Source organism: Cricetulus griseus, chromosome X, assembly GCF_003668045.3.
Source record: "Cricetulus griseus strain 17A/GY chromosome X, alternate assembly CriGri-PICRH-1.0, whole genome shotgun sequence".
Classification (NCBI taxonomy): domain Eukaryota; kingdom Metazoa; phylum Chordata; class Mammalia; order Rodentia; family Cricetidae; genus Cricetulus; species Cricetulus griseus.
In genome coordinates, this window is record NC_048604.1 from 21,495,042 (window position 1) to 21,510,906 (window position 15,865).

A 15,865-nucleotide genomic window follows, 5' to 3' on the forward strand; every position below is an offset into this window, starting at 1 on the left:
TAATCCCAGCCCTTGGGAGCAGAGGCAGGTAGATCTCTGTGAGTTCAAGGCCAGCCTGGTCTAGAGAGAGAGAGAGAGAGAGAGAGAGAGAGAGAGAGAGAGAGAGAGAGAGAGAGAGAGAGAGAGAGAGTTAGTTCCAGGACAGCCAAGGCTACACTGAGAAATTCTGTCTTTAAAAGACAAAGAAAACAAACAAATGAAAACTAACATGGGGGCCTATGAAAGAACTCAGCAGGTAATGGTGTTTGCCACCAAGTTTGACGACTTAAGTTAAATCTCTGAAACTCACAAGGTAGAAGAGAAAAACCAACCTACAAGAGTGTCTTCTGATCTCTACAAGTGTGCTTTGGTGTGGCTGCACAAGCGAAATCACTCCTCATTGGCATTTTCTCCACCCATGTTTCATGTTCGTAATTGTACTTGCAACCAAAATCCTTAACAGTTGTGGCACGCCATGCATGGTCTCCTTTCCATTAGCTCATTCTATATGCAACACCAGAAGGTGGTTCCTTCTAATATGTCAATTTACAACCTTGTATTCATCCCCAGAGTCTCCTGAAGGTTCTAGATAATCTCTGGCTCAAGTGTAAGAACATCTCTTGATTTTGAGACCATTGTCTACCCTATACTACAGGACTAGTTTCAGGCAGCATAATCTGACTCCTCACCCTTCCCAGGGAAATCTTAGAATTTCCCACTCATAGTCACCTTTCTCTTACTTTGCATCCTTTATTCAAGGTGCCCCTTCTAGAAGAGTTACTCAGCCTATATTTAAATACATGTTTGTTTCTTCAGTACTGTGATTTGACTGGAAAAATGTCTATGGTCAACTACTGCTAATCTACTTTATTCACATGTTCTGGACATATTTCTAGATCATGTTAATGTTCTAAGCATCAAATATCCATTAAGACAAAAATAGGCTGATTCTAAGATTGATTTTACAGATTGCCTGGTGAATCGATAAGTTTTTATAGCACACAAGGGCTTGAATAACTATGTAGGAAAAGAATCTATTGTGAATATAAATGACAGTCTCCATAACATTCACTTTAAATAATTTCCCAAAATAATGACTTAACCAAATACAGTCAACAGTAAAGATTAATGTTCAAGTAATCTCAAACAAAACTTTCTATTAACCATGACTTAGAAGTTAGCTACATTTTGCATGCAAGTATACTTTCATGACCACTGAATTACAGAAACTCGCATAATCTCCATACTACTTTATATCTAGTAGTAACAAATATTGGTGATTATTTGCTAGTAAACATGTTAGTCAATAAATAAGAAAAATGGATCTTTGTTCAGAAAAAAAGCAATTACAACAGCAAATGATTTTCACCTGTTCCCTCTTAACCTAATCTTAACTACCTGAGCAGTTGTAGAGTCTCTATTATTGAAAACGGTTGGAAGAACAAAAAGATTCATGCCACAGTTATCTCATTTTGCATTTGTCAGGAAGCAAACGTAACGTAAGAATCTTCCTGAAACAGTACATGGAGACAAAGCACATGCACTGAACTCATTTCTGGCTTCACTGTGAATTTATAGCACCCAATACAGTAGAGGACATGTACCAGTACTAAGGGGCACTGTCTCATGGGGTTTGAAATGGTTCATTGTGTCCTGGAAAAGCAGGAGTGAACATGAGACCTAAAGAAGTATTTCAGAGTCACAACAGGGGGAAAGGTGTTCAGAAAGGGAAGTGGTTATTTTAGATTCCTGTTTACTGTCTCACAACAAGATAGATACCTTTCTTATTGATGAGATACAGGAATTTAATAACACTGAAATGCAAGAAATCATGGGAAGAATGTGAACCCTAAAGTCTACAAAATAAGAACTTTCAAAAAGGACAAATGATGATCATACATGTATAATTTAATAAAAAATCATCATGTAATTACAAATGAGCAAGGTTCTATTTCTTTAACTCGGAGTCAATTATGTCCTAAAAGAGCACAGGGGGCCCTCTACAGAGCCACTGATTGCTCTAATGATTTTTGTCTACTTTCTATTTATGGATGTGATCAAATGCCTGATAACATATTTTATATACAGTAAGACCTTTTAAAGCTGGTTGAGCCTCCTAGTCACTTCCAGAATAAGGCAAAATTATGGTCAGGGTACTTTAGAATGCTGCCACCAACTTTAACAAAAATAAGCCATGGTCTAGTTTGATAGGAAATCAAAAGTATAGAGAGGGTATATAAGGATAAGTTAAAAAAATATCAAGAAGAAATGGCCAAATTTAGGAAATAATAGACCCTTGACTGGGCAACTAAACTAGACTCTTAAAAAGCAAATGATAATAAAGGAAAATGGAGAATTGCTCTACTATGAAAGGTACTACAGAAACCTTAGCATATATATGAATATCTGTATATACATATACGTATACACATATGCTATACTGCATGAACAAAAATTGCATTTTGTTAGGGTCTCATGGTCTCTATGAATAGCTTACTTAACTTTGTGAAAAAGAACAAAGTCATCTGGTCCCAAGAATAAGGAACAAAGTGTCTTCAATGTTTTGACTAGGGCAGACTATAGGTGGTGTTTGAGATCCAGTTCAGAAGTAGTGACAGAAGATAGTATGGCTTGAGAGGAACCTAGGAGGCATTATAACCATTTGTGTGTGTGTGGCTTACAATAATCCACTGTTTGTATCTGTGTCTATATAACTTATGGTTAATATGAAGGTATCCTGTCACATATATTCATTTAGAATAATAGTAACCATTATCTAGCCACACCTGCCTATTCAGCATCTGGAATGTGATCCTCCCAAATTGATACGTTGTGTACTAAAAAGTCACACCAGACTTCTGAAACAGAGCATGGGAAAGTATGTAAAGTTATCTCAAGAATTACTTTATTGCTTTACTGAATTATTATTCCCTTTTACTTATTACTGTTAATAATATTGAAAATTAAAGTTATAATTGTGTTTGCAAAAAGTATTTTGGTTTTTAAAAAATCTATAAAAGAAATTACTAGAACAAGTAGAAAAATATGAATATAAACTCTAGATGTTAGATGGTATTGTGGATTACTGTTAGTTTTCTGAGGTGCAATAATACTGTTGTGTGTATGTAAGTTTGTCCTTTTTCTTAAGAGATATAGGCTGAGACTATGTTGACTCCTCACAGGAGCCCTTACTCGTGAGGAAGAGTGGACTGGGGGCGGGCTAGGGGGAGGTGAGGAGGGGTAGGAAGGGGAACTGTGATTGGAATGTAAAATGACATCAAAAAATAAAAAAAAAACAACTGGAAACAAAGATACAGGCTGAATTAGTGTTGAGCTGACATATTGCCACTTAATTTTAAATGGCACAGAAAAGTGTGTGTGTGTGTGTGTGTGTGTAAGGCATGTGGGAGTTCACTGTATTATTTTTTTCTTACACATTTGACACTTTTCATAAAAAGCAGGAACAGGACTAGAGAGATGGCTCAGCAGTTAAGAGCACTTGCTCTTGCAGAGGACCTGAGTTAGGTTCCCATTACAGTGGCTCACACCCATACAGTTCCAGTGGCTCACACCCATACAGTTAAAGAGGAATCCAACACCCTCTTCTGGCCACAGTGGGTGGGTATGGCATGCATGGTTCACAGTCATACATACAGGCAAAACACCCATATATACAAAACAAAAAATGTTTTTCAAAAAAATTAAAAATAATGATAAAAAGCAGGAACAAAGAAAGCTAAGGAGTAGTGTTTGGGATAAAGTAGAAAAAAAATCCTGCAGATTCTATTCTAACAGCTGAAACACAAAATTTGAAAAGAGTATGGTGGGAGGCCCCGTGGCCAACATTACATGAACCCAATGATATTTTTGTAAACTTTTTGTTTCATATTGCTTTGTTTGGGCATTTTTTTTGTTCTACCAGTTTTTTGCATGTTTTCCTATCTTGTGTTTTTGTAGTTTTTGTTTGCGTGTCTGTGTGTGTGTTTCTTGTGATTTTTTCCCTAGTTTTTGTTTGCCTCTTTGTTTGCTTTCTAAAGTCAGAGAAAGAAAAGGGTGTGGAGTTGGTTGGGTGGGGAGGGAAGGAGCTGAGAGGAGTTGGGGGAGGGGAGATCAGACTATATTGTATAATGTTTCTTTTTCAATACAAAAAGGGAATATGGTGCTAGAAGAAAAGCAATTACGAGAACTAGCATACTGGCAGGATATGAATTTCTGTAGAAAATGGTTTTCTTTCAAAAGCAGGTAGGTAAACCCTTCCATCATGAGAGCTCTATGGAAACAAATACAATTCCTGCTGTAATTTTCTGTCTGAGTCACAGGTGCAACAATTCCATGGCAACGGCACAGATTCCAGCCAGCAGGCTGCTGCTGCTGCTATTGCTCTAACCCTTCCTCCTGGATGACACAATCACTAGCTCTGCCCAGGTCTAAGCTCCAATGTGATTTTATACACATGATAACATTTAGCTCTTTACTTCAGTGTATTTGGTAAAAAAAAGCTAAGAAGAAACCCGTAGTGCCAACCTGAAGACAAATCCAACAATAGTTTCATCTATCAGAAAGGTTTTTAACAGGATGAACTTGCTATTAAACCACATTTTGACTGAAAATAATATAGATACTATAGAATATAGATATTATATATAATAACTTGGCTTGGGAAAGGGGAGGAAATACTTGTCTTTTCCTTTCTTGAGTCACATTAAGTGAACAAGCCTCAATGTGCATTACACCCATCTATGGGCCAAGTTTGAATCTCAGTTGGCAGAGTGCCTGCCTAGCATGCATGAAGTTTTGATACCCAACACTGCATAAACCAGACATGTGAGGTATACCTGTGATCCCACACTGGGGAGGTGGAGACAGGAAGATCAGAAGTTTAAAGTCATTCTCAGTTGAATAGGAAATTCAAGTCCAGCCTGGGCTACCAAAGGAAAAAACTGTCTGGAATGTTAATAAAATGTACATTCACAGGCTCCATATCTTAAGATTCGGTTTCTAGTGGTGAATGAGGATAGGGACCACTACTTATAGTAAGCACCCCCAGGGGGTGTGATGCAAGATCTGTAAGCTTTTGTTGCAGCCCTTTGTTCTCATCAGCAGCAAAGTTGATATAATGTAGGGAAGGATACTGGAGTGGAAGCCAGAAAATCTGGGTGGTAGATCTGTCACTACTTTTTTAGACTATGGGCAACTGAATGCCTCTGGGCCTCAGTATTCTTGTAAGCACAATGAGGATAATACTGCATGTTTTATGCCACATCTAGCATACATGCCAATTTATGTGAAAGAGTGTGACAAGCTTGAGCTTAACAAGCGTGATAGCTTTGAGAGAGCCTTTAATCTTACTTTGGAAGTATATTATCTACTATAGTCACAACAAGAGTTAACGACAGATTAGCCTCTTCTCTTCCTTCTTAAGCTTAATTTAATTAAATTAAAGTAGTGCTAAGATAAAGTGACATTCTTTGGCATCATTTGTCAGTTCCCCTGATCCCAGAAGAGAGAGAGAAGGCACAGGAATAACGGGGATAAAACGTGCAAATTAAATGTGAAGACAGGTTATGTTTTAGGATGCGTCTCACCAAGTCTATGAGTTTGGTGACAGGAACTTCTCGGATTGGTCTTTTCATTCGACACAAAGCCTCTAAGGATGTTCCAAAGCAGCTTGGGAGGTAACTTCCACTGATGGTCAAGAAGTAATCTTTGCCTCTGTCCAAATGAAGGACAAGAATATCTTCAATCTTATCTTCACCCGAGTTCAGGATGGTTACAGAGTCTTTGCTGACGTATACATCAAGAGAAATGTCCACTGTCTCATCTGAAATGAAAGAGATGGTGCATTGGAGCACAGAGCTTTCCAGTGGAAAATCAACTGTCGTCCAAAACAAAAACAAAAACAAGAACACAACAACAACAGGGAAGAGATGGGATGCAAAGAGGTACCACTAATATAAAGACAGTGAAGTAAGAGACAAGTGGTTAGAGAACTAAAAGGTAAGCCAAGGTGGTAGCAAGCAGAGGCAATGGTAAAGGGGGAAACTCACTTGGCTCCAAGTAGCCCTCAAAAGGTTCAGCTCGAAGCCATGGCTTGCAGTATTGGGTGTCATTAAGTTTAGGGATGAAAGAAAAATGGCAGGGAACCTGTCCATTGTTGCAGATCTGGAACTTCTCCTTTTGCAGCTGCCGAAACTTCACATTCTCAAACATAAACTGGGGAATAACAGACAGACACAACCATGCATCACTAGTAGGGGAGGTTAAGTTGGATTATTCATAGACAATATGAATCAAGAATAAGGTAATTATTAATCAGATGTGTACCACATGTATTCACAGACTGAGACAACTCCCTACCATTGACTTTCATACGTGATTTAGCTACCACCAGCAAAGAAGGGGTTAGGTAACTTTTGACCCTGTTCAAGGCTACTCTGATGAACATGATCATGGTCCAGGGTGCTCATTCTGTGACTAGGCTCTGTTCCCTTAGACACACAAACTGAGCGCCAAACTAGAGTAAGTAATATGAGGGCTTCCAAGCTTCTAGGCGCTGCTGTAAGAGCTTATCGTGTATGAACTCATGTGATCCAGAAAAGGGAGCTGCACCTCTGAGAGGGTAACACACTTCATGTGCTCCTCCATCTACCCAACTACAAAGCTGACACCGAAACAGAGACAGTCTGACACCAGTGGAGATGTTAACCTCCATGCCCTTTTAAGTGACACGGTTTCCTTTGTGTTAACTAATGAGCAGTAGACATTAAGCTGTGTAGTTTTACTCACCTCTCTTCTACTAAGTTCTAACGAAGGAAGGAAGTCATTTTCCATTCTGTCCATAATGCGTACGATATCTTCAAAGACCTTCCGATACCTCCGTTCATCGACAACCTTCACCTAACAGGGAAGAAGGCACCATTTTCAGCTCCACATGCTCCTAGCTCATCTCCATCAGAGAGTATCTAAAAATTTCAAACTGGGCATTATAGGAACACCCTTATAATAAACTGTAGTACAATCAATAATCTCAAAACTGTAATATTTGCATCATCCATAACTTTCACCTCAAAGGAAATAGATCTTTATTTAGTCTTATGTAATCTCAACTTCTCTATCTTTAAGACTCCTAAATCAATTTGAAAAGTTACTAAAACAAACTAAATTAATAGGCACTATAAAAACACACTTTAAGGGAAAGATAAAGTCAGCTGGCTACATTTCTGGAAAAGTGCAAACTCTAAGATGCTTGATAATAGTGCTTATCTGGGAAGGACCTTTTCTTGCTCCACTGTTAATTATCTGACAGTGGAGAAAATGAGATAATTGTAGTAAAATGATTTCTTACAGGGTGTAAAATGAAAGTGCTAAAGTCCATTCACTGCTATTTTTAACAAGCAGAAAGTAGTGAAACTGGAGAAAATATGATTAAAGCATTTATATCCATTAGTTGCTATGCACATTGGCAGGAATCAGATAATTGCTCAGATTACATAACAGGAAAGGTATGCTGTTAGTAAATGGGGCCAGTGACCATTTTAGAAAAAGGCCACCACAAAATGTCCTGGAGTAAAAGCATGGCAACAGACAAGTCATTTGGACTAATGGGTCAAGAAAGTTTCTAGGTGACACAGCACTTCTAACTTCCTGATATAGCTGTATTTTTTTAAATATTAAAACTTCATACAAAATAATGTTACCATTTAGCATAAGTAATGTAACATATCATTGTTATATTTGAGTAATTAGTTTCCTTTTACATAAAGTGTAAAATTTCACAAAAATCCATGTTAAAAAAGATTCGTGTATACAGCAAAGGTCCTGAGGCAGCTGTGGAAAACAGCTGAGCTAAACAGACTAGGGAGCCATTTTTATTTTTTTTTAATTTTTTAATTTGAATTACAAACAAGATTGAGTTACATGACAATCCCAGTTCCCTTCTCCCTCCCTTCCTCCCCTACCACTCCCAACTAAAACCCTTTCTTCTAATCTACACCTGACTCAAATTTTCTGCTCCCTCATGACCTCTGCATCCTTCCTCTTCTTCCCCTTCTCATTCTCGTAGCTCCCTCCCCCCTCTTCCTGGGCTCCCAATTTGCTCAGGGATCGTGACCCTTTCCCCTTCTCCAGGGGACAAAGTTTGTCTCTTTTAGGGTCCTCCTTGTTTACTAGTTTCTCTGGCAGTGTGGATTGTAGGCTGGTAATCCCTTACTCTATGTCTAAAATCCACATATGAGTGAGTACATACCATGTTTGTCTTTTTGTGATTGGGTTACCTCACTCAGAATGGTTTCTTCGAGTTCCATCCATTTTCCTGCAAATTTCAAGATTCCATTGTTTTTTCTGCTGAGTAGTACTCCATTGTGTAAATGTACCACATTTTCTCTATCCATTCTTTGGTTGAGGGGCATCTAGGATGCTTCCAGTTTCTGGCTATTACAAATAGTGCTGCTATGAACATCTTTGTTGTATGAATGTGCTTCTTTTGGGTATATGCCTAGAAGTGGAATTGATTGGATCTTGTGGTAGACTGATTCCCATTTTCTTGAGGAGTCACCATACTGATTTCCAAAGTGGCTGTACAAGTTGGCACTCCCACCAGCAGTGGAGGAGTGTTCCCCTTTCTCCACATCCTCTCCAGCATAAACTGTCATTGGTGTTTTTGATTTTGGCCATTCTGACAGGAGTAAGATGGTATCTCAAAGTTGTTTTGATTTGCATTTCCCTGATGGCTAAGGATGTTGAACACTTTCTTATGTGTCTTTCAGCCATTTTAGATTCCTCTACTGAGAATTGTCTATTTAGTTCTGTACCCCACTTTTTAATTGGATTGTTTGGTGTTTTGGAGACTAGCTTCTTGAGTTCTTTGTATATTTTGGAGATCAGCCCTCTGTCAGATGTGGGGTTGGTGAATATCTTTTCCCAGTCTGTGGGCTGCCGTTTTGTCTTGCTGACTGTGTCCTTTGCCTTACAGAAGCTTCTCAGTTTCAGGAGGTCCCATTTATTAATTGTTGATCTCAGTGTCTGTGCTACTGGTGTTATGTTCAGGAAGCAGTCTCCTGTACCAATTAATTCAAGGGTAATTCCCACTTTATCTTCTAATAGGTTCAGTGTGGCTGGGTTTATGTTGAGGTCTTTGATCCATTTTGACTTAAGTTTTGTGCAGGGCGAAAGGCTTGAGCCTAACTGCAGTCTTCTACATGTTTGCATCCAGTTATGCCAGCACCATTTGTTGAAGATGGTCTCCTTGTTCCATCGTATAAATTTGGATTGTTTGTCAAAAATCAGGTGTTCGTAGGTGTGTGGGTTAATATCAGGGTTTTCAACTGTATTCCATTGGTCTACCTGTCTATTTTTGTGCCAATACCAAGCTGTTTTCAGGACTATAGCTCTGTAATAGAGCTTGAAGTCAGGGATGGTGATGCCTCCAGAAGTTCCTCTATTGTACAGGGTTGTTTTAGCTATCCTGGGTCTTTTGTTTCTCCATATAAAGTTGAGAATTGTTCTTTCAAGATCAGTGAAGAATTGTGTTGGGATTTTGATGGGGATTGCATTGAATCTGTAGAGTGCTTTTGGCAAGATTGCCATATTTACTAAGTTGATCCTGCCTATCCAAGAGCATGGGAGATCTGTTAGATCTGTTAGATTTGTTAGAGACTCAAAATTCTTATGGTACAGGTCTTTCACTTTTTTGGTTAGTGTTACCCCAAGGTATTTTATGTTGTTTGTGGCAATTGTAAAGGGTGATGTTTCTTTGATTTCTTTCTCCACCAATGTGTCATCCGTATATTGTAGGGCTACAGAATTTTTTGAGTTAATTTTGTATCCTGCCACTTTGCTGAAGGTGTTTATCAGCTGTAGGAGATCCCTGGTAGAGTTTTTTGGGTCACTTATATAGACAATCATATCATCTGCAAATAGTGAAAGGTTGACTTCTTCCTTTCCGATTTGTATCCCTTTGATCTCCTTTTGTTGTCTTATTGCTGTAGCTAGAACTTCAAGGACAATATTGAAGAGGTATGGAGAGAGTGGGCAGCCTTGTCTTGTCCCTGATCTTAGAGGAATTGCATTGAGTTTCTCTCCATGTAGTTTTCTGTCGGCTGTCGGCTTGCTGTACATTGCTTTGATTCTGTTTCGGTGGCAGCTGTTTTGAAAAACACACTGGAGCCATAACTCAGAGAGCTGAGGATTGATCACTTTAGCCCCACACTATGTAAGCGTTAGGTGAAGATGAATCTTAAGTTCTTACAAAATTTTGTAACTTGTTCTTTCTGAACAAGTATTTTTAGAACTTTCAAGGCCACAGAAGCAAGGAATATTCTGAGAGTTGAGCAGTTCACCTAACTGGTTCCCTGGCCAGATGTAGACTACTATGTGGATCCCGTCACAAAGACTAGGTAAGCACAAAGACTAGGTAACCTGGGTGAGGTGTACAATCACAGGCGCCTCGGCCTATTAATTACAATCTCGAGGTATGGGCTTCATCTCTTTCCTTTTTAAAAAGTTCTCTAGGCAATGGGTGTTCCCACTAAAATCTGAGAGCCAGTGCAACAGATCACAGAACCCAGTGCAGGGTGGAACACTGTCTCAGAAGAGCGTCATCTCAGACAGCCCACAGCAAATCTTTAGAAACTAACGAACAACAGGACACTTGGCTCCTTTGCTAAAAGTCACTGGTGCCAGTGTTGGTGCACAGATGTGTAATGTAGATTTTTTGTGTAATGTAGTTTTTTTTTTTTTGAGACAGAGTTTCTCTGTGGCTTTGGAGGCTGACCCGGAACTAGCTCTTGTAGACCAGGCTGGTCTCGAGCTCACAGAGATCCACCTGCCTCTGCCTCCTGAGTGCTGGGCTTAAAGGCATGCGCCACAACAGCCTGGCTCTGTAATGTAGTTTTTTTTTAAGATTTTATTTATTTATTCTGTGTACAACATTCTACTTCCATGTATATTGGCACACCAGAAGAGGGCACCAGATCTCATAATGGATGGTTGTGAGCCACCATGTGGTTGCTGGGAATTGAACTTAGGACCTCTGGAAGAGCAGTCAGTGCTCTTAACCTCTGAGCCATCTCTCCAGCCCTGTAATGTAGTTTTTAAAGCCTCTAATTATAGCCATCCCAAGGCTCTAAAGTATGAAGTAGTCATTCAGTAAAAACAAGCTTTTTCTCAGTGGATTAACACTGCTTAATGGAGCATCCAGGATAACAAAGGATGGTGGGAAGAATCTTACCATGTGATATATTCATTTCCAGAAAGGAAATTCCCAACCAAGTAGGAATTCGGTATACAAGGGAAATGAGCTAGATCTTAACATGATGACTTATAGAGAGATGATACTATACATCATAAGCAAATTTTGGCTCAGCACATAGTATGAGACCATTTGTAACATACATACACATACACACAAAACTATTCATCAGCAAGACATATACAGATGTCTAGCATGGATATAGGACATTTCCATCACCACAGAAAGTGCCAATGATGACACAAATCTATAAAGACAAACAATCATAACTGATGCCAGCCTGGCTAGGAAGTAGGGATTTAGGAAAAGTCTCAAGTGGGAGATGACAGATATTAAAGAATCCCACCCTTCTATGTAAATTCTGCTTAGATCTCTATTTTAGAGGAAAAGCCAATTTAATTTCCTTATTTGTATGTATGTGTGTGCAAGTGCCATGACACACATGTGGAGGCTGGAGGACTCCTTCCACAAGTTGTCTGATTCTCTCCACCATGTGGGTCCCAGGGATCAAATTCAGGTCATTAGGTCTGGTGATAGGTGCTGTTAGCCACTGAGCCACTTTGTCAGCCCCACAAGGAACTCATTTAGATTGCCATATCATTTAAAATCAGAAACATAGAACTCTATTATTAAAGCTATAGAAAAATATAAAGAACCCTTGTAAATTTAAAAATATCTAAGTGGGAGATTAGGATTGATGTGCAATATGAAAAATATCCCAATGTTCTGAAGGCAAACACAAACATCCAAACATAGCTGACTAAACCAAAGAGGCTGGTGTTTAAGAAGTGATATCTTCTTTAAACCATTGGGGGATTCACATGAGGAAAAGAGATGGTCCTGGAAGTACAAACTGGAATTCGGTGGGTTAAAAGTAGCTTCTGAAGGCATGTTTAATCAGTACATTAGAACTATTAAGGCCCTATGAGGCAGTGGAAAGACCATAGATGTAGGAGTTAAGGAATTGAATCTTAGCTCTCTTTCTAGTTGAATACCCTCAAGGAAGTCATTTCTTAATTACACAGTCCCTCTCAGGCACGAACATAGGTTAATACAGACTGGCGCCTCAAAGCGGGGCTACTACAGATGGCTACTACAGATTGGCACAGCAACATGGGCCTGAGCACAGAGGATGAAGTGATGGATACAGCAAATGGACACCACAGGTGTAAAGTGAGTGCTTGGATAAAAGTGAAGTGAAATGCAGTAAAAATGTATATAATTGTAGATATGAAACAGAAAAATATTAGATGATTGTATATTTCTTGGGTATATTTTAAGATCCAGGAGAACTGGAGTAAAGCAGAAGCAAGTACAGAAATTTTTACAAGCTTTAAATTTTGGAGGTATCCCTCCCCTTCGCAGCTGTCTCAGAGCTGCACCTGGGCTCGGGGAAGCAAAGGTGCAGCCCTGCACGCACTCTAGACCAGCAGGACCGTTGGGTGCCATGGTCTTGGAGCTGCTACAATGGTTAACTTTGCAAGCAGCCACAGCCACAAGTGACCTGTGGTGGGTCTGCCCAGGCACAGAGGGCAAAGTTAATTAGAGGCCTCTGGGTCCCCTGGTCCCTGGCAGGAAGGCCAAGCCTCAAAGCCTTCAGCCTTTGGAGCTGCGGCCATGGCTGCTGCTAATTAATGCAGCCAGTCAGAAACTGTTTTAAGACCTTTCAGAAAGAAAGCAGGTATCTCTGATTGTATTCAAATTTGTTCATATTTTGGACCCTCATACACTCAAGGATTAGCAATAGCTTCTGGATTACAAAAGATTTTAGTTAAGGATGTTTTATTCCAACAAACTAATCATGTCCCAGAGAAAAGAAGGGCTGAAAGATGTATGTATGTTCTGTATGGTATGGACACATGTGTCTGATTCTGGATGCCTGAATCCTAACAGAAGGACATGTGTGTGATTCTGAATGCCCGAATCCTAACAGAGAGGCCTCCTTGAAATTGCTTTGGATGTAGTCAAAAAGGGCACCAGGTCAGACAGTGTCTAAACAGGAAAGTTTGGTGAGCTGCGCTTCCCATGACCAGCTGCCAGAGCCAGTTGTCGGGAAATGGTCAAAGCCAACATGGCCGGAGAGCCCAAGGACCCTGTATGGATGGTTCAATAGCCTTTAGCAGAGGAGAGGATACAGAAATGCCCTAAAGTCATTCTTCTTTAAAAGAGGACTTGGGGGTGGGGATGGGGGCAGAGAGATAGTTCAGGGGTCACACACACTGGCTGCTCTTCCAGGAGACCCAAGTTCAAGTCCCATCACACACATGACAGCTAACAATTGTCATAACTCCAGTTCCAGAGGATCTGATGCTCTTACACACACATACATGCAGGCAATACACCAGTGCATATAAAATAAAAACAAATAAATCAATAAAAAGGAGGACTCAGAATAAGTCACCATAGGACACATGGGTAACACCTATGCCAGCAGTCCCTGAAAGTGACATAACAAAAGTAATCTGGGCCACTATGCCTTTCACATATTTCACATATGCCTTGAACTCCTTAATATTTATGAGTAGGTCCCATTACCAGCATATTTTGTAGAGTAGACTGACACATAAGGATGCTAAATAAATTGTCTATAGTCTCTGCCATTACAAAGTCGTTGACCTGTAATGCAAAACCAAGTAGTAGACTTGAGGATCTCACTAGTTAGATCCTGACAGGTTACAAGACCACCTATGTGGAAAATCTACAGGAAATAATCAAGATATAAATCAGTAAGCTTATAAGATAATTTGCACACTCATAACACAGCTAAAAAGGGAGAAATGTATTCACAATAGAGGCAAAACATTAAATAACTGGCTATAAATTCAGCACAGAAGGCAACCAAGTACAGAACAACATACCTATGCTGTTTGAGGAGAGGAAGATGCTACCATAGCACACAGGATGCTATCTCTTTAATGAGTAGATCTGGTCCTAGTCTGATCAGTCTGTGCCTACATGGCATAAAATACCTCTACATCAGTAAAAAGACTGAACCATGAAGAGATCTAAGGATAGTGTTTGGGAGGGTTGATAGGGGTGCTAACCACTCAAACCTGCAAATGATTATTTGTTTAGAGAACATTTATGGCATGCTGGATTACGAACCCACTCTATATCTACATATTATGTTCTAGAAATAGCTATTTAACACATAAACAAATGAATGAGTAATCAACTATTTACCCCAATATGGAACAGGGCGCTGACAGGTTTGTGGTCACTAGTTTTGAGTTCCATGTGACTCCGGTAATGAAGCTGATTGATGTTTACTCCTCTCCAAAGAATTCGGTCACACCAGGCCGGAACTCGGCATTTCCCACTGTAAATAAAGGAATGAGTCACAAACAGAACACAGCACACTAGAATGTAGTAATGGGGGGTTTTAGAATCACATCAGACCTCTTTTTATGTGCTTCCAATGAGGCACATACTTCTCCTTCGTGGAGGACCCCACCACCTTCTTCTCCACATTGCAAGCACTGATACTGGCCTATCTGCTTGTCAGCCACTGAATTCCTAGTACTACTGCCCAGTATCAACTAGTGAATGGATGGTTTTCCTAAATTTAGGTCTTAAACAATTAAATTTAGGTCTTAAACAATGTCACCACAAGGAAAGAAGGAACAGAATCTTCTTAAAATAGTCTTCTCAGGTCAGGGTTCCATTCTGAATATTTTCTTTTCCTTTGCTCCACTTGATTGCAATGGTACTTCATAACAGACAACTAATTGTGTTGAAAACTGGTATCCAGACTGGGTTTAATCTCTGGAGAAAAGTAAAGCTATCTCTCCGAAGCCTGGACTTTCATGGACACATCTAGCTTCTTTGATAATCTCACGCAAGCCTGAGACTAGAATAGTCCACAGAATAACCAGGGCGAGAAAAACTTATGCATCATTCATTAAAATAAGAAATGCCTTGTAAGCTTGATCTAGTAGGTGACTCAAATATTCCTGGAGCTGAATGTTAAATGACAGAAACAAAGCAAAGTAAAAGAGGTCCCTTGGTGTCCCTTTTCAATTGTTGACTTGCTCTGTGAGAACATGGGACCCTCACCTCCACCCCCAGCACCCCATGCAACGCTCTCAGTCTGAAACAGATGAGTATGCCCACAGATACTTTTGTCTTTCAGGTTTCTAAACTACCCAGGAAAATAGAAAAAAGAAAGAAACAGTATGTAGGGGACAAGAAGTTAAGGATTTATTGACAGGGTTACTTTGCTGGGGAAATTAGGAAATCAAAGGGACTCCAAGGAGTAAAGTTCTCTTTTTTTCCAACAATGACAGTTGTGGGTCCAGACATGAGGATTTCTAAGAGTTCGCCTTAGACCTATTTCTAATTTTTCATTTATGTGTACACATATGCAGGTATCCTCAAAGGCCAGGAGAGGGTGTCAGATCCCTTGGAGCTGGAGTTATTGAACTTGGGTCCTCTGCATGAGCCCCAAGTATGCTAGCCACTGAGCAATCTCTCCAGGCCCTTACCAATGGATTCTAATGTGTTCTCAGGCCCAAGGATGACAATGCTAGAAGAATTGCTTATGATTCTTTGTCCTCACCTTCTGGTATCCAAAGTTAAGTAGCAGAGAAGCAGTTTGGGGGAGGGTCTAAGAGCATCAGGTAAGAAAAAAGAATAAGA

General features: G+C 39.8%; 2 protein-coding genes across 4 annotated transcripts in view; one reads left to right on the top strand and one right to left on the bottom strand.

Annotated features, from left to right (window-relative positions):
- Smarca1 (SWI/SNF related, matrix associated, actin dependent regulator of chromatin, subfamily a, member 1) overlaps positions 1–15,865 on the top strand; it is a 162,364-nt gene that overhangs the window by 19,732 nt on the left and 126,767 nt on the right. The window lies entirely within an intron of this gene.
- Positions 1–15,865, bottom strand: part of Ocrl (OCRL inositol polyphosphate-5-phosphatase) — a 53,979-nt gene that overhangs the window by 12,272 nt on the left and 25,842 nt on the right. For both annotated transcript variants that reach the window (XM_027433447.2, XM_027433446.2), the window contains exons 15-18: positions 14,411–14,546; positions 6,766–6,876; positions 6,027–6,192; positions 5,565–5,800 (exon numbers count right to left, since the gene is read on the bottom strand). In XM_027433447.2, coding sequence (XP_027289248.1) covers positions 5,565–5,800; positions 6,027–6,192; positions 6,766–6,876; positions 14,411–14,546 — 649 coding nt within the window. The remainder of the gene's footprint in view (positions 1–5,564; positions 5,801–6,026; positions 6,193–6,765; positions 6,877–14,410; positions 14,547–15,865) is intronic.